The sequence below is a fragment of the Lynx canadensis genome, chromosome D4 (genome assembly GCF_007474595.2).
Source record: "Lynx canadensis isolate LIC74 chromosome D4, mLynCan4.pri.v2, whole genome shotgun sequence".
NCBI lineage: Eukaryota > Metazoa > Chordata > Mammalia > Carnivora > Felidae > Lynx > Lynx canadensis.
In genome coordinates, this window is record NC_044315.2 from 24,975,659 (window position 1) to 24,998,249 (window position 22,591).

Below are 22,591 nucleotides of genomic sequence, written 5' to 3' on the forward strand. Positions count from 1 at the left end.
GGCGGGGAAGGGGCGTTTTCGGGGCCTACGGAGTCTTTTAGGTTTGGAGGAGGGGTGTGAGCGCGCGGCAAATCGGGCGGGAAGAGGCAAAAAAGGATTAGGGCGCGCACCGTAGCGGTTCCTGTTCTCACAGTCGCGCGGCCCAGGGACCGCTGTTGCGCGAGAGGAAGGCGGGACGCCCAGGTCGGTGCTAGGCCCAGACGAATGCCCCCGTTTCCACAGTCCACACTCGCGTCTCCCTCCCACCCAGCACCCCCGTTCTCGCCCGGGCTGCGGGCTGCGCGGCGGTGAGTGCAGCCCGCCCGCCGCCGGCTCCCGCGGCGGAAACCCGCTGTTTGTAACGGGCCGGAGCGGCCCGGGTCGGGGGCCTGCTGGCGGTTCGCGGCCCGCTGTCGGCTCGGACGGGAACCCAGGAAACGCGTGCCGGTCCGCTTGCCTGCGGCCGGGCGGCCTCGGAGTCCCGGAGAACTAGTCCTCCTTGCTTCCGACTCCCCGCCAGCGCTCCCGGAGATCCCAGGCGTCTTCACAGGCTTTCTGACGAGACCATTCTTTTTTCCCCGCTCTGTTCTTCCTTTCCCCCCATTTTTGTTAAATGGGACCTGTGAGAAAAGTATTCGGTAGTGTCGTCGCTGCAGTTTATCTGTGGAAAATTTGCTGGAAGTATTACATTCTATCCCCTAAAATGAATGCGATTCGCACAATAAGTTGTAGACGTCCGCGTTCTGTTTCTTGCAGCTGTTTAAAGCTCCGACCGAGTGAGTGGCGGTGTTCCGCAGTGATTAAAACCCCCAAAACCTCCTCCTCAAATATGTCACAGATCTGGCGTATTCAAGTTTGCGCTTGCTTTGTGTTCGGTTACTTCTAAGGCCCTTGTGCCAAGCTTTGATGACTGCTTTTGTTAAGGCTCTTAAGGTCATTTCGAATCGGTGACGACCCTGGGAAATCGCCTGGCCTGATAGTAGCCAGTCGCCACATCCTCACTCTTCTACTCTCCAGCCTTCACCCACAACCCCAAATAGGCGTCGAAGCATAAAGATGTTGTGATTTACATATAATTTTAACTCCACCATTTGCAGAATACATATATGTGTATTTTGTCGTGATGAAATGTGCCGTTCCATCTTACTGTAACTTGATTTCCCTCTTGAATAATTTGCAGAATGGATGTAACCAGCACCTTTTTTGGTATGATTGCATTCATCCATGATCTTTCACTCGCCTAATGAGGAAGAAACTCTTGTTGGAGGAGCCGAGGACTTCATGAAGCATGAACATTTACTGGCTTTTAACAGTTAAATACTGTTAAAAGCATAGTGTCTGCGATTGTGGACTTTATAGAGAAGGTCTCTTTCAGTGGCCATGTAATTTTTTTAAACGCCTTCCTCCATGATGAATGTATCTTCACGAAGAGCCTTGTTGGGAGGGTAAAACTTAGTTCACATTTTGGTTTTATATTATATGGTTCAGATCTTTATTAAATATTCAACCATGAATTGATGCATGTATGTAGGGGTTGAGAACACTTGTTTTATAGAGATTTCATCTGCCAGTCAAAATTTGCAGTATTTAATTGACTGCCTTAAAACCTTTACTAACCTTTCACTAACACTTAAAGGGACATATAGGGGTACTGTACTAACGATACTTTCTTTCAAGCTAGTATTTCTGGTGTAATTATCAGTTTCTACCCTGATAACGTGAAGAGTGGTGAGCAGGAATGCAAATTAAACAGCCCTATCTAAGAACTTCCTTCTCCCAGTTTCACTGTCTTCTACTGGACCTTAACTGGTGAAAAGCTGTTACTTACCTTTCCTAGATAGTATTGCCCGAAAGGAGTTTTTTTTTCTTCTTTTTCCATGTGTTTCCTCTTTATCTGTTTTAACTATTAGTTTGCTCTTGAACAGGAAAGTCTCTTTCCACCAGTTTTTCATCCTCTATTGTTTTCAACCAAACTACTGTGTTGTACTTTTGCTCATTCAAGAACTTTAGCAAGTCCTTGCCAAAGTACCCATCAAGTTGGATACATCACTGGCTCCTATCTTGTATAATTTTATGGTCATTTTGAACTCCCAGTGAATTCAGAGCTAGTATTACTTAGCCTTGGGGTTTACTTTAGATGAACTCATATAATTCAGATTGTACACTAGCCAGCTGGATGATTATTTAAAATATAAGTACTATTTCCTAAGGTTCCCAGCTATGTGCCCTACCTTGTGCTGGCAGTTTAAAGCTTACTACAGTCCTGTGAGTAAGTTGTGGTTATCTGTTTTATGGATAAGAAAACTTAAGACTGAGAAGTTAAGGAATATGTCTGAGGTCACATAGCAGAGGGAATTCTCTTTTCCTATTCTCTTTTCCTTACAGTAGGTTATGGAAGATCCACGAACAGCTCCACTGATAACTTCTTCTGATTTCAGTCATTAAATATAATTTCCCCCCCTAATTTTCAGAGAATATCTTCTCAGAATTTTAAAGTTACCCTTAATGAGTTTTAAGACACTTTTATTTTTTAGATGAAGCTAGTGTAAACATGGAGTAGTTATGATTTCAACATTTGTTAGTGCTTGTAAGTCTCAGCTGTTGGTTAAATGCCACATGTGTCCAAAAGGATGGTACTTCTGCCGTTTGTTATATTTTTTTAAAAAAGGGGAATAGGTGAGGCTGACTGAAAATTAACTTATACATCAAAGATGCTTAAGTCTTTGTGATGTACGATAGGATTTTCCTACTCTGTTCTTTCCTGGTCAGTTCCTGCAGTCAAGAACTTGAATGTAGATTATTGTGTTTAGTCAAGTTCAGAGAGTATAAAGTCAGCTTTTTAGAAAACATTTTTTCATGATTATAAAATTAACAGGGATTAAGATATATATACATATATGTAGGTATATATATATAGTTTTATACCTGGCCTTTTTCTTAATAAAATATGAACATATTTTCATGTTATTAAACAGACCTGTAGAAACTTTTTAAAGACTATAACCTATTTCATGGATCCAGTGTAGTGTATTTAATCCCTGCTTCTCCCCCCCCCCCCCATTGTTGAACATTTAGATTATTTCTGTTTTTTTCCACCCTATACAAATACAATGAATGATAAACACTCTAGCACTTAAGTCTGTCCTTTCTGATTGCTTTCTTAAGATTCATTTTGGAGAGAAAAAGAAGTGATCATATGGTATGCACATTCTTAATGTACAATTTAAGAAACATACCTTTCCATGTTTTTCTTGTCTTGGACAGTGATGTTCATGAGGATCACGGGCTGTTCTTTTGTGTCTGAGTGGTTGGGAAATTGTGCTCCCTAGCTCACACCTCCCCTCTAAGTTGTTTCTATCTGCAGTGACTGTGATTACTCAATTTCTCCAGAAAGAGAGGAAGGAAAACCTTAAGAATTCTCTAAAGAAGTGGATGCAAGTAATACAATTTATTAAATTATGAAGAGGCTCAGTTATTGAAACCCAGTGTAAACTTCATCATGTAGATTCCACATGATAATACTTTTTCCATTTAATTAAATTTTTAAATAAAAATTTCTTTCTAACATGTAGGAAAAAATCCTATTATATATAGAATCCTCTTCTTATTACAATTATGATAATATGCAGTTGTGGGGGGAACTACATCCATGTTTCTGATTAGTATACCCTACACTTACTTTGCTTTTAAATGAATTCTGTGTAACAAATGTTTATTTAGCAGTCAGTTTTTCCCCAACGTTCTTGACTTTTTGGTAAAATATTGGAATTTAGCTATGTTTGAATGCTTGCACAGGGTTAAGTATCTCATCACATTTACTTGCGTTTTATATATGTCTTGGTTATCTTTTAGGGTTTTAATCAGAATTTTTTTCTTTGCCTAGTATGGTGACATTATTATAAAATTATAGTATGTCAATTAGCTTGAGAAGTGGAGATTTAAATCCTAGAGGATAGTACTTGGAGAGAATTATTAATTAGGACTGTCACACATTAATAGAACAATTTAGTTGTGGTTCACTGAGCTGTGTTTCTCAGAATTTGTCCCAACTGTCATTTAAAAGGAGTTTGTCGCTTGCCATGTTCATCAACACTAACAAGGAGGTACATGTTTGAAATAAGGAAAAAAATGAAAAAAATAAATGGATACATAAGACTTAGAATATCAGCTTGTAATTTTAAAAATTTTGAAATTGTTTTATGTGGTATTTTAGTAGTTATAGCAAAGGAAAAGTATTACTTAACCATGGCACTGTTGTTTTAAAGCTGTCATAAAGATAGATGCAGTGGGTGATGTTAAGTTTTTCTTTCACTTGACTTTGTACGTGAAATAATTTATAATGCACTAAAGGAACTTATTACTTAAATGCGATCTGAAAAAAGTCTGTTCATTATAACAGCAATATAGTGCTCTTATAGAATGACTTTTTTATGTGTTTTATTTGTAAGTGGGATTTTGTATATAAATGAGGGACTGGCTATACTTTCCCTTTTCACATAAATCAACAGGGTCTAGCAAAAGGCATAAGAATGGAAATTAGAAGAACTTATGTTCTAGTTCTGGGCCTGCTTTGATACATGATCTTAATATGTCTTAATCTTCAAGCTTCAGTTTTATTCACTTAACTAGATGACAGAACTTACTCTATCATGTTATTTTGAGGTTTAGGTAATACTACAGATGTAAAAGTATTTTGAAAAAAGCTAAACCTCTTACAGATAGGTTTTAACTTTTATTTTCAGCAAACCTTTATCTTTATCTCTGTTTATATAGTTGTACCTACTGGGATCCAGGATTGATGTCTCTGAAATTCATCCTTGTTCATTTCATTTCCTGTCCAGCCTTGACCTTTTCAATTCACAGCCAGGCCATCTTTCTTCCTTTCCCATTTTTTCCTTCCTTCTCCTAGAAGTAGCCATAAAATTATCTCCTGTTATTTAACAGGTTCAGCTAGAACGTGCCATTTGTGTTATATGGCTGCATGTACTGTAATAATTTTAGGGATGTATACTGTACCCAGAGTGATTTATAGTACAAAACATTCTGCAAACAACTTAATTGTAATTGTGGCATTTATGCTTGATAATTCACTTAATTTATAACTCAACTGAAAGTACTCTTTGTCCTGATTTCCGTTTACTTAATGACTATCATTACATTAATACAACACCTTTGCAAATTATACTAGGCCCATCTGCCAGTGCTGTCGTGTTTAAATTTTAGTGGAGGAAATAGGTAACTTACTGAATGAGCATACCTAAGACCCATGGATCTGGCTTAATTTTTGAGGTTAAAAAATATGACAACAGATGTAATCAAATGGCACTTTGGAATCAGGTTATGTAAGTACAATTGACTCCTGAACAGAGCTGGGATTAGGGATGCTGACCCCCACCTAGTTGAAAATCTGCTTGTAACTTTTGACTCCCCTATAATTAGCTACCATTAACTTACTGCTGACCACAAGCTTTGCCAATAACAGAAGTAGTCAATTAGCACATATTTTGTGTACTGTATATACTGTATTTTTACAGTAAAGGAAGCTGGAGAAAATATTAAGAAAGTTTAAGAGAAAATACATTTACAGTTCTATAATTATTGGAAGAAATCTGCATAAAAATGGGCCCGCGTAGTTGGAACCTGTGTTCAAGGGTCAGCTGTACAGATCTCTCTGTCTTGAAGATGTCCCTAAGCTATGGCTTAATGAAATCATGCTTGGTTTTAACATGCCTTTATTTTAATTAATTTTATATTCGATGTTATTTTGTTTTAGGTCTGTCTTTTAAGCATACAACTGGATTTGGCTTATTCATTTTGAGAGTATCTTTTAACAGGTGAGTTCATCTATATTCGTTACGATTGCTGGTATATTTAGACATGTTTCTACCATTTTATTGTTTCTATTTATGGTGGTTGGCTGTTTGTGCCTTCTGTTAGATAGTTTTCTTTGTTTTCCTCAGCTTGTTTGAAAGTTATATTTCTAGTTTTTTGGTATTTACCTTCAGTTTTTCTTATTGAGGTAAGTTAAAAAAATTTTTTTTAATGTTTATTCTTAGAGAAAGAGAACGGGAGTGGGGGAGGGGCAGAGAGAGAGACAGACAGACAGACAGAGACACGCACAGAATCTGAAGCAGGTTTCAGGCTCCGAGCTATCAGCACAGAGCCCAATATGGGGTTCAAACTTACGGAACTGCGAGATCATGACCCGAGCTGAAGTCAGACGCTTAACCGACTGAGCCACCCAGGCACCCTGAGATAATTTACGTACAGTAACATTTATGTTTTTCTTGGTGTGTATCTCTGTGTGTTTTAACAAACATAGGCATATCACCATCACTACCAAGATCATGATATAGAACAGCTTCATCACCGCCCACATTTCTTTATGCCCTTGTAGTCAGTCTTGGGCAACCATTGAACTGTTTTTTATTGCTAGTGTTGCTTTTTCCAGAATGCCATATAAATGGAATTGTATAGTCTTTGTCTGGCTTCTTTCACTTCACATACTGCATTTGACATTTGTCCTAGTCTGTTCAGGCTGCTCTAACAAAAATACCATAAACTTGGGTGGCTTGGAAACAACAGAAATTTACTTCTGTGGAGGCTGGAAAGTAAGTCCAAGATCAAGGTGTCAGCAGTTTTGGTGTCTGGTGAGGACGCACTTCTGTGTTCATGGACAGCCATCTTTTCACTGTAACTTCCCATGGTGAAAGGGGCAAGGTAGCTCTGTGGTGGTGGTAGGGTGGGGAGCTCTTACGAAAGCCATAATCTCTTTCATGAGTGGTCTACCCTATGACCTAAACGCATCTCAAAGGCCCTATGCCTAATACCTTCACATTGGGCATTAGAGTTTCAGCATATGAATTTTGGTGGGGACACAGTCTGTAAATAGCAACATTTGTCCATGATAGTGCATCTATTAGTAGCTTATTCATTTTTATTACTGAATAGTATTCCATTGCAATGATGTACCGTAATTTATTGATCCATTCACCAGTTGAAGGACATGTGGGTTTTAAAGCTACTATGCAGTCACACATGCTACCGTTGGGCCATGAGGCCATAAAAGCTGCTGTGAACATTCACATAGAGATTTTTAATTAATGTAAGTTTTCATTGCTCTTGAGTAGATACCTAATAATGTGATTGTTGGGTTATATGGTAAGTGTGTGTTTTTCTAAGAAATTGCTTATCTGTTTCCCAAAGTGGCTGTGCTATTTTGTATTCCCACTGGCAATGTATGGAAATTTCTAATTTTTGGTATGCTCAGTTATTTTTTACTTTAGCATTGCTAATAGATGTGTAGTATCAGCTGTGATTTTACTTTTCCATTTCCCTAATGTCTAATAATATTGAGCATCTTTTAATGTGTTTATTTGCTATCTGCATATTTTCTTTGGTGAAGTGTCTATTCAGATGTTTTATTCATGTTTGTTTTCTTTTTATTCTTTTTTTTAATGTTTAATTTTGAGAGAGAGAGAGTGCATGAGTGCATACGCATGAGCAGGGGAGGGACAGAGAGAGTGGGGGACAGAGTTTCTGAAGTGGGCTCTGTGCTGACTCAGCAGAGAGCCTGCTGCAGGGCTCGAACTAACAAACCATGAGATCATGACCTGAGCCAAAGTTGGAAATGTAACTGACTGAGCCACCCAGATGCCCCAAATAAGTTTGTTTTCTTACTAGATTTTAAGTATAGATTCTTCTGTATTCTGGGTACAAGTCTTTTGTCAGTTATTTCTCTCAGTCTGTGGTTTGTCGCATGTGTGTGGCTTTATATTCTTTTTTTTTTAATTTTATTTTTTATTTTTTAAAATTTACATCCAAATTAGTTAGCATATAGTGCAACAATGATTTCAGGAGTAGATTCCTTAATGCCCCTTCCCCATTTAGCCTATACCCCCTCCCACAGCCCTTCCAGTAACCCTCAGTTCTCCATATTTATGAGTCTCTTCTGTTTTGTCCTCCTCCCTGTTTTTATATTATTTTTGTTTCCCTTCCTTTTTGTTCAACTGTTTTGTCTCTTAAAGTCCTCATATGAGTGAATTCATATGATTTTTGTCTTTTTCTGACTGATTACTTTCACTTAGCATAATACCCTCCAGTTCCATCCACGTAGTTGCAAATGGCAAGATTTCGTTCTTTTTGATCGCAGAGTAATACTCTCTTGTATATATACATATATATACCATATCTTCTTTATCCGTTCATCCATCGATGGACATTTGGGCTCTTCCCATACTTCGGCTATTGTTGATAGTGCTGCTATAAACATGGGGGTGCATGTGTCCCTTCGAAACAGCACGCCTGTATCCCTGTGGATAAATGCCTAGTAGTGCAATTGCTGGGTCGTAGGGTAGTTCTATTTTTAGTTTTTGAGGAACCTCCATACTGTTTTCCAGAGTGGCTGCACCAGCTTGCATTCCCACCAGCAATGCAAAAGAGATCCTCTTTCTCCGCATCCTCGCCAACATCTGTTGTTGCCTGAGTTGTTAATGTTAGCCATTCTGACAGGTGTAAGGTGGCATCTCATTGTAGTTTTGATTTGTATTTTCCTGACGATGAGTGATGTTGAGCATTTTTTCATGTGTCGCTTGGCCATCTGGATGTCTTTGGAGAAGTGTCTATTCATGTCTTTTGCCCATTTCTTCACTGGATTATTTGTTTTTTGGGTGTTGAGTTTGATAAGGCTTTTTATTCCTTTTTTTATTAAAAATTTTTTAAAAAATGTTTTTATTTATTTTTGAAGGAGAGAGAGAGACAGAGCGTGAGTGGGGGAGGAGTAGAGAGAGAGGGAGACACAGAATCCAAAGCAGGCTCCAGGCTCTGAGCTGTCAGCACAGAGCCCGATGTGGGGCTTGAACTCATGAACCATGAGATCATGACCTGAGCTGAAGTCACATGCTCAACCGGCTGAGCCACCCAGGTACCCCGATAAGGCTTTATATTCCTTACGGTGTTTTTCACAGAGCAGAATTTTAAAATTTTGATAAAGCCCAATTCATTAATTTCTTTTATGAATTATAGTTTTGTTGTCCCCAAGAAAACTTTTTTAAAAGTTTATTTACTCTAAGAAAGAGAGCACAAGTGGGGAAGGGGCAGAAAGAGAGGTAAAGAGAGAGAATCCCAAGCAGGCTCTGCACTGACAGTGCAAAGCCCAATGCGGGGCTTGAACTCACAAGTCGTGAGATCATGACCTGTGCAGAAGACACTTGCTTAACTGACTGAGCCACCCAGCCACCCCTCCCTAAGAAAACTTCTAAGAAACCAAGGTCACAAAGATTTTGTCTTAACTTTTCTCATAGCTTTTCTATAGTTTTAGTTTTTATATTTAGGTCAGTGATTCATTTAGAGTTAATTTTTATATATAGTGTGAGGTATTGGTTGAGGTTCGTATTTTTGCATATGAATTGTCCAGTTGTTTCATCACCAGTTGTTCAAAAGACTATCCTGTTTCCATTGAATTGTCACTGCAACTTTGTAGAAAACCAATTGACCATATTATGTGTGGGTCTATATCTAGACTGTCTTGTCTTTCCATTAATTTCTGTGTTAATCCTTTTGCCAATACCTTCCTGTCTTGATTATGAAGTTTTATACCAAGTCTTGAGATCAGATAGTGTGAGTCCTTCAACTTCGTTTTTTGTTTTCAAAGTTATCTTGACTATTCCAGTTCCTTTGCTTTTCCTTAGGAATTTTAGACTTAGCTTGTCATTTTTTACAAAAAACAGATGTTGGGATTTTGAATGGAATTGCACTGAATCAATCTCTAGATCAGTTGGGGAGAACTGAAACCTTAAGATAGAGTCTTCAACACAGCTGGTCTCTTCATTTGTTTTGGTCGTCTTTGATTTCTTTCATCAGTAATTTGTAGTTTTCAGGGTAAATATCCTACATGTATTTTTGTTAGATTCATTTTTTTCCATATGACACATTGCAGCTTTGATGCATTTATGAACACTAGACAGCACTTCAGCACTATGCTGGGGACCATTTTAAACAGTGAAATCGTCAACAAAAAGCACAAAAGTGTGAAAAATGGAGCAGGAAAAAGATGTATCTTGCTAACTCATTTATTAGGCGATGTAGCTATTTTGTAGATTCTTTGGTGCTTTCTTGATAAATATTCATATTATCTTTATTTTAGGAGTAATTTTCTTTTTTTCCTCTTCCTTCTTGATTTCCCTCTCTTTTTCTTATTGTGGAAAACACCTACCCTCTAAGCAATTATAAAATTTTTTTTACCATTTATTTTTGAGAGAGAGAGAGTGGGGGGAGGGGCGGAGAGAGAGGGAGACACAGGATCCAAAGCAGTCTCCAGGTCCGAGCTGTCAGCACAGAGCCTGACGTGGGGCTCGAACTCATGAACTGTGAGATCATGATTTGAGCCAAAGTTGGGCGCTTAACTGACTGAGCCACCCAGGCGCCCCATCCTCTAAGCAATTTTTATTTTAACAATTATGATATTGTTAACTATATACACGTTGTTGTACAACAGATCTCTGTAACTTTTTCATCTTGCATGAATGAGATCCCATATCCATTTTTCCTTCCCCTGTCTCTGGCAGCCACAGTTCTACTCTTTATTTTTATGAGTTTGATTACGTTAGATACTTCATGTAAGTGGAGTCTTGCAGTATTTGTCCCTTGTGATTAGATTATTTCACTTAGCATAATTCCCTTAAGGTTAATGTATGTTATTCAATATGACATGATTTTCTTCCTTTTTCTTAAAGGCTAGATAATATTCCTTCTTATCTATATACCACGTTTTATTTACCCATTCATCCGTTGTTGAACAATTAGATTGCTTCTATACCTTGTCAGTTGTGAATAATGCCACGGTGAATGTGAGTATGCAAATACCTATTTAAGATTATCTTTGATTCTTTTGGATATATACCTGGAAGTGGGATTGCTGGACATATGGTAGTTCTATTTTTCGTTTTTTGAGGTACCTCCATACTGTTTTCCATAGCTGCTGTGCCATTTTTCAATCCCACCAATAGTGGGTAAGTGTTCCAATTTGTCCACATCTTCACCAACGCTTGTTATTTTCTGTGGTTTTATTTTGGTTAGTTGCCATTCTGAGGTGTGTGATGTGATATCTCATTGCAGTTTTGATTTGCATTTCCCTTGTGATGATGGTGTGCATCTTTTTATATGCTTGTTGGCCATTTGTATATCTTTGGGAAAATGTGTTTTTTGCCCATTAAAATTTTTTTTTTGTTATTGTTATTGGCTTCTTTATATATTCTGGGTATTAACCCCTTATCAGATAATGGTTTCCAAATGTTTCTCCTATTCTGTAGCTTGCTTTTTTATTCTATTGTTTCTCTTGCTGCACAGTTTTTGAGTTTGATGTAGTCCTATTTGTCTGTTTTTGATTTTACTTGTTCTTTTAGTGATATATCCAAGAAATCATTGCCTGTTCCAGTGTCTTGAAGTTTTTCCTCCAATATTTTCTCTAATAGTTTTATAATTTTAGGTCTTATGTTTAGATCTCCATTTTACCTCTGTGCTGACAGTTCAGAGCCTGGAGCCTGCTGTGAATTGTGTTTTGCTGTCTGTCTGCCCCTCCCCTATTCATACTCTGTCTCTTTCAAAAATAAACACTAGATCTCCATTTTAATTTTTGAATATGGTATAAGGGTCCATTTTTATTCTTTTGCATGTAGATATTCAGTTTTTCCAGCACCATTTACTGAGGACCTTATCCTTTCTTTGTTGTGTAATCTTGGCACCCTTGTTGAAGATTATTTGACTGTATTTATGAGAGTTTATTTCTGGGTTCTGTATTCTGTTCTATTGGTCTGTATGTCTTTCTGCATGCTATTTTTTTTTTTTTTCTGTTTTAACTTATAAACCTTTTATTTCTTTATTGCACTCACATGGGCCTCCTGTAAATGTTAAAATGTTGAGAGTAGACATCTGCGTGTGTATTGTTGTTTAGTTTTTATTTCATAAAAGTATGGAATGCTTCACAAGTTTACATGTCATACTTGCACAGAGGCCCCTGCTAATATTCTGTATCATTCTAATTTTATTATATGTGCTGAAGTGAGTTCGATGTCTGCCTTCTTCTTCTTCTTTTTTTAATGTTTATTTATTTATTTTGAGAGAGAGTGTGCAAGCAGGGTCAGAGAGAGAGGGAGAAAGAGAATCCCAAGCAGGCTCTGTGCTGTTAACGCAGAGCCTGGTGTAGGGCTTGATCCTATGAACCGTGAGATTGTGACCTGAGCTGGAATCAAGAGTCGGACGCTTAACTGACTGAGCCACCCAGGTGCCCCCATCTGCTTTATTCTTGATCTCAGGGGGACAGTATTTTGTCTTTCATACCATTAGTTTTTTTTCTTTTTTAATTTGAGTATAGTTGACACACAATATTACATTAGTTTCAGGTGTACAACACCTCTCTCTGCTCCTCTTCTTCTTATGCTTGCTCACTCTCTCAAAATAAATAAATAAATAAACTTTTTTAAAAAATTAAAAAAATCTGCATAGCTAAGTTAAAATTTTTGTCAGGTTAGTATTCAGAGGGTCTGTTATGAACACATACGTTATTTATAACTAAGCTTGGTAGTATACTAGTACTGCTTTATCTTTCCAGTACAACACTTTCTTTTCTCTTGAATGGCCTTGTTTTGTTTTCTCTATATTTTTATCAGTTTAACCCCTAACTCCTACAGTTACTTTTATCTCTCCCCTATATTGAGATATATTGATGCTCTAAGAGAAGTGTAAACCAAGAAAAAGACATGAGATCCTGGAAATAGTGGTCTTACAGGATTTATCTTCTTGAAAAATAAATTCTCTTTGGACCTTCTGGGCTGTTTGCCTTTACATTGCGCACATACTTTTTGCTATAATGCTTTTCCTCTCATTTCTTCCTCTTTCTTGGTTTATTTCTGTTATAATAGTGCAGTGCACATTCTCCTTTACAAAAATTGTTTTAGACAGTGCTGATCTGAAAATGTTTAATTTCACTGTCATACTTGATTGATAGTCTGCCTAGGTAGAAGGTTGGAAATAATTTTCATTAAGAAATTTGAAGGAATTGCTCATTTACCTTCTAGCTTCTATTGAGAAATCTAAAACCATTTGCATTCATTGATATTTGTTATCCTTTTCTGGATGCTTGCAGCATCTTTGTCCCTGTCTAAAATTTCATAAAGATAATGCCTTGTTACATGTCTGTTTTATTCACTGTATTGGGTTCTTTCCATCTGGAAGCTCTTTTCTTTAAGTCTTGGAAATTGTAAATTTATTTCTTTGATTAATCCTTCCTTCTCCCTCCTTTGTTTTCTCTTTTTCGTCTTTCTGGAACTCCTAGTCTGTTAGACTTACGGGGCTTTTTTTTTTCTTTTTCCTTGTGTTTCATTGATTTCTTTGGAAATCAGTGTTTTACTTTTGGAAGAGATTTTATTAACTTTATCTTCCATTCAGTGTACTGTGTTTCATTTCTGCTATCATTTTAAATTTCTAAGAGTTGTTTTTGTCCTATGAATATTTCTTGTTACAGAATCCGATTCTCATTACCTGGATATTATTATCTTTCTGATGATATTAAAAATAGCTTTTTTGGAGTTTTTGGCTCTCTTCATAGTCATTTCATTGCATTTTTTATTTAATGTGCCTATTTTACAAGATTGTCTTAGAGGGGCGCCTCAATGGCTCAGTCTGTTAAGTGTCCCACTTTGGCTCAGGTCATGATCTCACAGCTCCTGAGTTCGAGCCCTGTGTCAGGCTCTGTGCTGAGGCTCAGAGCCTGGAGCCTGCTTCAAATTTTGTGCCCCCCTCTCTCTCTCTCTCTCTCTCTCTCTGCCCGTCCCCCACTCACACTCTGTCTCTCTCTCTCAAAAAAAAAACAAATATTAAAAAAAAAAAAGAAATGCTTAAAAAAGATTGTCTCAGATGTCTTGTTGCAGTTAAGGGAAGGGAACTAGAAGGCTGGTTGGAAATCTGAGTCTGGGGGTACCTGGGTGGCTCAGTTTGTTAAGCGTCCAACTCTTGATTTCGGCTTAGGTCATGATCTCATGGTTTGTGGGTTTGAGCCTCACATTGGCCTCTGTGATGACAGTGGGGTGCCTGCTTGAGATTCTCTCTCTCTTTGCCCCCTTTCCCTGCTTGCACTCTCTCCCTCTCTCTCAAAAATAAATAAACACTAAAAAAAAAGAAAAGAAACTCTGAGTCTGTAGATGCATTCTCAAAATGGGCTGTTTAATTGGAGAACCTCTTGTGTTAGTATCTTTAGGTCTTTTCTTTTAGGGTAGTAAGATTGTCCAGAGAAAGATTTTCTAGTCTTTCTAGGAGAGTACAGTCGCTGGTATCTCTGGGTGCTTTGTAGGGTAGAGAGTAGTGTGTGTTCAGTATTTAGGATTTAAGAATTTATTTGTCCCCCTTATTTTCAGCGTGGTTCCTCCACTTCAGAGGTACTCTGGTGTCCCTCAGCCCAGAAGCAGTCTCTGTGACTTGTGATAAGGATACCATAGTCTTTTCTTTTTTCTTATATATATTTAAATGTTTTTTATATATATATATATTTAAATGTTTGTTTATTTTTGGGAGAGAGAGAGAGACAGAGCATGAGCAGGGGAGGGGCAGAGAGAGAGGGAGACACAGAATCTGAAGCAGGCTCCAGGCTCTGAGCTGTCAGCACAGAGCCTGACGAGGGGCTCGAACTCACTGCGAATCATGACCTGAGCCGAAGTCGGATGCTTAACCGACTGAGCCACCCAGGAACCCCGGGGATGCCATAGTCTTGAATGTCTTTATTAAAGAGTCTTCTAATCAGTCTTTACATGGTCTATTTTTATCACAATAATTAAAAAAATATGTATATATTCTCATTTTCTTCACTGTAAAGATTCACTAGTTCTGTAATGATAATGACCTTTTTTAGCTCCTCCTCTAAAATGTTATTTATGTAATCCTCACAACTATAACTCCTTTAAATTTTAACCATTTGTTAATAACATGACCACTTGTTTAGGGTCACAGAGTTTATAAGTGTAATTTGGCTCCAGAGTTGTATTCTGAACCACTAGATTATATAGTGGCTCTTCCATCTGTTTTGTTTTGTTTATTTATTTTGCACGATAGTCTTTACTTTTAAATGATTATCAGCATACCAAGTAATAACGGGTAGTCAGTTCTTGAATTCTGTCGTCTAGTAATTTTGATTAAGAGAAACTAAAAGCAGGCCAGACAATTATGCTGGTATTTATTGTTCTAACTCTTAGGTGGAAAAGACTATTTTAAGGCTGTCTGCTGCTTAACACAGGTTACAAATAACTATTTACTACTTTCTCATAGATAAAGCCCCTGACCCTCAAGAAAAACTTTTGGGGGAAAAAACATTAAACCCTTTTCTTTTTTAAAAACATTTTTTTTTAAACTACATCTAATAAAGAAAAAGTCAGTATTGATATATGTTGCTTAAGCTAAAAGACATAGGGGACCAGATAATGTATACTCATTAAATTTCTAAGAGACATGAGGTAAAAAAGTGAAGTCTTTCAGTAAGCTTTTTTGGTGTCTTTTAAAAATTGAAGTGTAATTGATACAAACATTATATTAGTTTCAATGGTTCAACAATGATTTGATATTTGTGTACATTGCAAAATGATCACCATAGTAAGTCTAGTTAATAGTTAGCATTCATCACCTTATATAGTTACAGATTTTTTTTTTTCTTGTCATGAGAACTTTTAAGATTTACTTTCTTGGGGTGCCTAGGTGGCTCAGTCGGTTGAGCTTCCAACTTCGGCTCAGGTCATGATCTCACAGTTTGTGAGTTCGAGCCCTGCGTCGGGCTCTGTGCTGACAGCTCGGAGCCTGGAGCCTGCTTCAGATTCTGTGTCTCCCTCTCTCTGACCCTTCCCTGTTCATGCTCTAACTCTCTGTCTCAAAAATAAATAAACATTAAAAAAATTAAAAAAAAAAAAGATTTACTCTCTTAGCAGCTTTCGAATACAGATAGTATTATTAGCTATAGTCACCATGTTGTACATTAGGGTAAGCTTTAAGTTCACATAAAGAAGCTAGATTTGTTATTCTCCAAAAACTGAAAGGACCTACTGTATAATATACAGAAATAATTTAATGCCTTTTCATGAGAATATAATTCAAGCTTTGCTAAAATTTCATATTCCATGAAGGCATGTAAAATTCCAATCCTTTGAATAGGCACTTCTTTCTTATTCTCCTGTCCATTTATGTGGTAGTTTTCATGGATTTCTGCTTGATGTCTTAAAGTCTAAGAGGTTATCTAGGACTTCATCCCTGTTTTGCTGGAATTAGGTCTAGAGGATGGTCATCATCTCCTGGGCTGTCTCCACTGCTGCAACTACCATGGGATCCCAGAGCCACAGTGTCCTCCGCCTTGGACACTTTTCTCTCTCTGTAGGCTGTACTGTTCTGTTTCAGCTTGAGTTGGTTTTGCCTGCTTCAGCTTTCATTTCTTTTGCATGTGGACCTTGGACACTTTCTGGGCACCCACTTCTCAGCCTACAGAAGCTGCTGTAAACCCTGTGACTGACAGGTCATGGTGGTAGGGATGCGGAGTTCAGCTGGATCTTCCCTTTGGGTCAGTTGACCCAGCTGCCTAAGATATGTGCCTGTGCCAGTGCCCTGTGGGCCATCCTCTCCTATCTTTAATTTTTACAGCAGCCCTGTGAGGTTAAGCATATAGATAAAGAAATACACTAAGAGGGAGTGTGTAAATTTCTCATGGTCACTTGCTTCTATTTAGCTCATTCAAAACCTCATGTTTTTGTTATTTTACCTCTACTCTGCCCTGATTGATAATAGGAACCCCCAAAACCATACCACCAAACTCTTAACACTCATACACATAGACCAGTGATTCTTTCTGTGGCTTTGCCTTATAACTCTTACCACTTCTTGTCCCAGGGCCATTTCTGAACAGTAGAGGTTACAATTACTCCACTGAACAACCAGTTCCAAATCCTATCATCAAATCCTATATGTTCCTGTTCCAAATGGTAAGTTTTCTTGTGGACATGTTAAAACTTTTATAAATTTTAACTCTTAGATATTTTGATCTGTGGGAGAAAAAATATACTTTTGTGAACACAGTGTTAATTGGTGTTTAATAGTGTTTTGCTACTGCTTTTATATTGAGAAATCAGAAGTACATTTATCTCGTATCTCGTAGGAAGGACCGTTGAGTTTTATTTAGTGAAACAAATGAGATACTTTACATCAGCACAGAGTCTATTGTTACTATATTTTTATGCATAGACCACATATTTAAGTGCTAAATGGGCAAACAATGGTAAAGTGTTTTTTTTTTAATTTTTAAAAAATGTTTATTTATTTTTGAGAGAGAGAGAGAGAGAGAGAGAGAGAGAGATTGTGAGCAGGGGAGGGGCAGAGAGAGAGGGAGACACAGAATCTGAAGCAGGCTCCAGGCTCTGAGCTGTTATTACAGAGCCTGACGCAGTCTTGATTGAACTCACAAACTCTGAGATCATGTTCTGAACCGAAGTTGGGTGCTTAACTGACTGAGCCACCCAGGCACCCTAATGGTAAACATTTTAATAGAACATGAATTATACATAGGAAAACAACCTTAGCGACTATTGTTTCTTGACTAAATTTTAAATGATTAGAATCTGGTTATTAATATAATAACTACCATTTACTGAGTGTCTTTCATAGGTCTGACATTATGCTTTACAAATGTTAATTGTATAATCTTCACAACAACCCTGGAAGATAAATGGTGGTATTGACATTTTACAGATGAAAAAACTGGGTTAGAGAAGTTAAGAAATTTGTATTAGGCCACTGAACTTGTAACTTGACAGAACTAGCTTTCAAATCGGAATATATCTGTCTTAAACCTTTTGCTTTCCTCATTATATAATCGGATTACTTGTGGTATTTGAATTTGGCCATGTAGAAAGTCAAAGAATTTTAAGATGTTGAAGAGAGAAAAATCTAAAGGGTGTGGTTATACCTGTGCATTGTAGATAATTGTAGAAACTGTATTTAAATATACTGAATTATAATTTTTTTTGTTTTTTGTTTTCAGGTAATACTTGCATAATATTTCTTTTATTTTAAAAGAAATGAGTGTAACTAATATTGCATTAAGAGTTGAAACCTGGCTTTTAGCTACGTGGCATGTTAAAGTACCTCTAATGTGGTTGGAAGCTTGTATTAACTGGATCCAAGAAGAAAATGATAATGTTAATTTGAGTCAGGCACAAATGAATAAACAAGTGTTTGAGCAGTGGCTCCTTACTGACCTGAGAGATTTGGAACATCCTGTTTTACCTGACTGCATTTTAGAAGTTCCAAAAGGAGAACTGAATGGATTTTTTGCTTTGCAGATTAATTCATTGGTTGATGTAAGTCAACCTGCATATTCCCAGATACAAAAGTTGAGAGGAAAGAATACAACGAATGACTTAGTTACAGCTGAAACACAAGTAACCCTAAAACCTTGGGAAGCAAAGCCTTCACGAATGTTGATGTTACAACTAACTGATGGAGTTGTACAAATGCAGGGAATGGAATATCAGTCTATTCCAGCTCTTCATAGTGATCTTGCCCCAGGTACAAAAATTTTGATTTATGGAAACATTTCTTTCCGTCTTGGTGTTCTTTTATTGAAACCAGAAAATGTGAAGATTTTGGGAGGAGAAGTAGATGCCCTTTCAGAGGAATATGCCCAAGAAAAAGTACTTGCAAGATTAATTGGGGAACCTGATCCTGTAGTTTCAGTCATACCAAATAATTGTAACCAGACCATCCCTGGAATTACAGATGTTCTGGATCCTGCATTAGGACCTTCTGATGAAGAACTCTTGGCAAGTCTTGATGAAAATGAGCTTGCAGCAAATAATGACACCTCCTTAGAAAGAAGATGCTTCAGCACAGGTAGTTCCTCAAGTACTGTTCCCACAAGACAGTCAAGTTTTGAATCACGACATATTATTTCTCCAAAACCAAAGGAGAAACAACCAAATCAACCTATGCATTTCACTGATGGGGAATTAGATGACTTTTCATTGGAGGAGGCCTTGCTTTTAGAAGAAACTGTCCAGAAAGAACAAATGAAGACTAAAGAATTACAGCCATTGACTTTGAACAGAACCCCAGATGAAAGCATAGAGAGATTTTTACATAAACCTAATACTGCAAATAATTTTTCTTTGATTTGCAAAAGTGGAAACCGTAATTGGAATGAAAAAAATGTATCCGAACAAGTGACTAATGAAGACAAATTATTTAGTTGTCCATCTGTTGAAGACAAAAACAGTAGCGTTTTTTCAGTTCATAGTAATGTACCCCTACCCCATGATTTTACAAATAAAGATAAGGACTCAGAGACAGGTAATAAAGTAAAACAAACCTTCAGCAGTGCAGATGGACATTCCTTAAATAAAATATCAAAGGGAGAGCTGGTAAATTATGTACCAAAAAGGAGTTCACACATTTCTAGTGAAAATGATCATCATTTACAGTCTTGTTCTTTAAGACCATCAGAGAACAACACTAATCTTTCTATAGCCATGGATTTGTATTCTCCGCCCTTTATCTATTTGTCTGTCCTAATGGCCAGCAAACCAAAGGAAGTTACAACAGTGAAGGTCAAAGCATTTATTGTAACCTTAACTGGAAATCTTTCAAGTTCTGGTGGCATTTGGAGTATAACAGCAAAGATTTCTGATGGTACTGGATATCTAGATGTAGACTTTGTGGATGAGATACTTACTAGTCTGATAGGGTTTTCAGTACCAGAAATGAAACAGTTAAAAAAGGATCCTCTTCAATACCAAAAGTTCCTGGAAGGTTTGCAGAAGTGTCAGAGAGATTTAATAGATTTGTGTTGTCTAATGACGATTTCATTTAATCCCTCCTTGTCTAAAGCAATAGTACTGGCATTACAGGATGTTGAAATGGAACACCTTGAGAACTTAAAAAAGCGGCTGAATAAATAATTTACTAAGATAGTATCAGAAAACAATTCCAAAAAAAAAAAAAAGAAATATTTAACATTAAATTTAACCTTTTATGTTTGAGACTTTGTTTTGTAAAAGAGAAAAAGGAAATTTTATAACATTTTAGTTTAATTTTAAAATGTTTAATCATGAATGTGTATTTAGGTTTCTTAAATAAATTTTTTTTATAATAACTGTTAGACGAAAGAATTTGGTGACCCATCATTATTGAGAGTTTTGTTTCTCACTTGTCATTTCACATAACGATTGCTAAAGTATTGTGTTGGTGTTTACTGATGTGTCATATTGTTGGAAGTTGGCAATTATAAATAGATAGTTGTACTTCTAATGTGTTGAGTACCCAAAGAGATTTTTTTATATTACTATACTTAGGAAACAATGTTAATCCAGTGGATTAGAATGTCAGGCTCTCAGATACAAAAATACTTCTGCTGGTTTTTATTTTGTAAATATTTGTCTGGTATACTTAAGGCAAATATATTAACTAGGTACAATTGCAGAGATTATGTTGCATGGTTTAAACATCTTATTTTCAAGGATAATTTATTTCGAATTGTATATGGAAAACTTGAATATAAGATTCAGTAAATATTTTTTTGGGGGGGGTTAAAATAAGGTGGTTGTCCATGTCTTTATGTACTATCTGAATTAGCTCAACATGTAAGCTTACCTTTAGTTTTGTTGGGAGTATTGTTTTTTTGTTTGTTTTGTTTTTTTAATGGAGACGGTTTACCACTTTTCTATTTTGCTGTTAAAAAGTCACATTTGAGGGGTGCCTGGGTGGCTCAGTCGATTGAGCATCCGACTTCGGCTCAGGTCATGATCTCGCAGTTCGTGAGTTCAAGCCCCTCGTCGGGCTCTGTGCTGACGGCTCGGAGCCTGGGAGCCTGCTTCGGATTCTGTGTCTCCTTCTCTCTGCCCCTTCCTGCTCATCATGCTCTGTCTCTCTCTGTCTCTCAAAAATGAATAAACATTAAAAAAAAATTTTTAAAGTCACATTTGAAAGGTAAAGTTACTTTTATTAATCTTTTGTCTTTGCAAACTTAAAACATTCTCAGTTTTTTTCTTTTAAATGTTTTTTCTGAGAGAGAGAGAGCATGAGCTGGTCAGGGGCACAGACAGAGGATCGGAAGCAGGCTCCATGTTGACAGTAGAGCCTGATATGGGGTTAGAACTCATGAACCACAAGATCATGACCTGAGCCAAAGTCAGATTCTTAATCAACTGAGCCACCCAGGTGCCCCAGTTTTTGTTTTGTTTTGTTTTGTTTTGTTTTGTTTTGTTTTGTTTTAAATAAGATCTACACCCAGTGTAGGGCTTGGGCTCCCTACCTTGAGATCAAGAATTGCATGCTTTACCAACTGAGCCAAATAAGTGCCCCTAAAGTGTCTTGAGTTTTAAAACCTTAATCAAATACTTAAGTAAGAGAAAACATGGTTTTGTTTTAATTAAAATAACATAATAGGAAAATATCTAGAAGTTAAAGTAAATGCTTATATGTAAATATGGTATAGATGTAATAAATATTTTAAAAATCTTTGCCATTATATTTGAAGGATGATAATCAGAGTTCAAGGTACAACATAGATTTTACTGATATGTGCTCTAATAGTAACCTCTTCTGTATACTTGCATAGCCTTTTTACTAGACGAGATCTAAATGAGATGGCATTATCCTACACTATCTTTCTTCTAAATGTTCTGTGGTACTCTTATCTCTGACTAGTGCTTGAAAGCTGGGATTAGACCTTATTTCCTTTTCATATTCAGTCCCTGAAGACTGGGTACAGTACTTTACCATATTAGTCCATCCTTCTGTATTGGTGCTGTGATTCTGGCTCTGGTCTTCTCTGGCTTTGATATTCCAGTAGATTTACTAATTGATTTGTGCCTTATTTTGTCCTCATACCTTTTCCCATAATTCTGCCTGAATGACCTTTCTAGAATAAATTTACCATTTTTTTCTTTGTTAACCTTCTTATAGGGTGAGGTATAAACTCTTCATCTAGTATGTAAGGTCTTCTGTGATCTGGCCCTTGCCTTCTTTTTAGTCTTCCTCCGTTATTACCTACCTAGTCTGCCCCTAAATTTTAGTCATATCAATTTATAATTCCCCAAACATGTGGGGGAATATAATTCATGTTTTCATACTCAAGCTCATAGTGATCTCCCTTCTCAAACTGTTTCATACGATTTCCAACTTAACTTAAGCTTTAGGTGTCCATTGAAGTGTTAAATTCCCCTGCCTACTTTCATGCCATCCTGTACATTGTACAGACTAATATTATGTATGTTTTACTGTACTTATTGCTTCTCTCTTATTCTGTTAAACTCTGGATAAAATTCAGTATAGAATTAGGAATTTAAAAAATAAAAACAAAGCTAAAATTAAGAATTTAGTGAGCGAGTTTAACACCAGATGAAATATAGCTGAAGGAATTGTGAATTAAGTTTGGTAAGAAGAGAAAAAATTCAGAATAACGTATAGAGAGTCCAAAGGATGGGAGAGAACCAGAAAAGAATATAACAGAGATGGGCCAACATTAATGTAATTGCAGTTCCAGAAAGACAAGAAAGAATATTTGAAGTTAATTCTTAAGAAACCTTTAAATTTTATG

At 36.9% G+C, this 22,591-nt stretch overlaps 1 protein-coding gene and 1 non-coding gene across 2 annotated transcripts; one reads left to right on the forward strand and one right to left on the reverse strand.

The window, feature by feature from the left end:
• Nucleotides 1-3: 3 nt before the first annotated feature.
• Nucleotides 4-20,779, forward strand: RMI1 (RecQ mediated genome instability 1). The gene is made up of 4 exons (XM_030292651.2): nucleotides 4-183; nucleotides 5,753-5,813; nucleotides 16,891-16,982; nucleotides 18,038-20,779. Exon 4 carries the CDS (start codon nucleotides 18,075-18,077, stop codon nucleotides 19,950-19,952), a length of 1,878 nt encoding a protein of 625 aa, XP_030148511.1. The 5' UTR covers nucleotides 4-183; nucleotides 5,753-5,813; nucleotides 16,891-16,982; nucleotides 18,038-18,074; the 3' UTR covers nucleotides 19,953-20,779.
• Nucleotides 11,942-12,044, reverse strand: LOC115500180. Its single transcript, XR_003964430.1, has one exon. It is a non-coding gene; the product is annotated as a U6 spliceosomal RNA (small nuclear RNA).
• Nucleotides 20,780-22,591: the final 1,812 nt, after the last annotated feature.

Excerpts from the sequence above, each read along its gene's own strand:
- RMI1 (XM_030292651.2), top strand. The coding sequence starts at position 18,075 with ATGAGTGTAACTAATATTGCATTAAGAGTTGAAACCTGGCTTTTAGCT.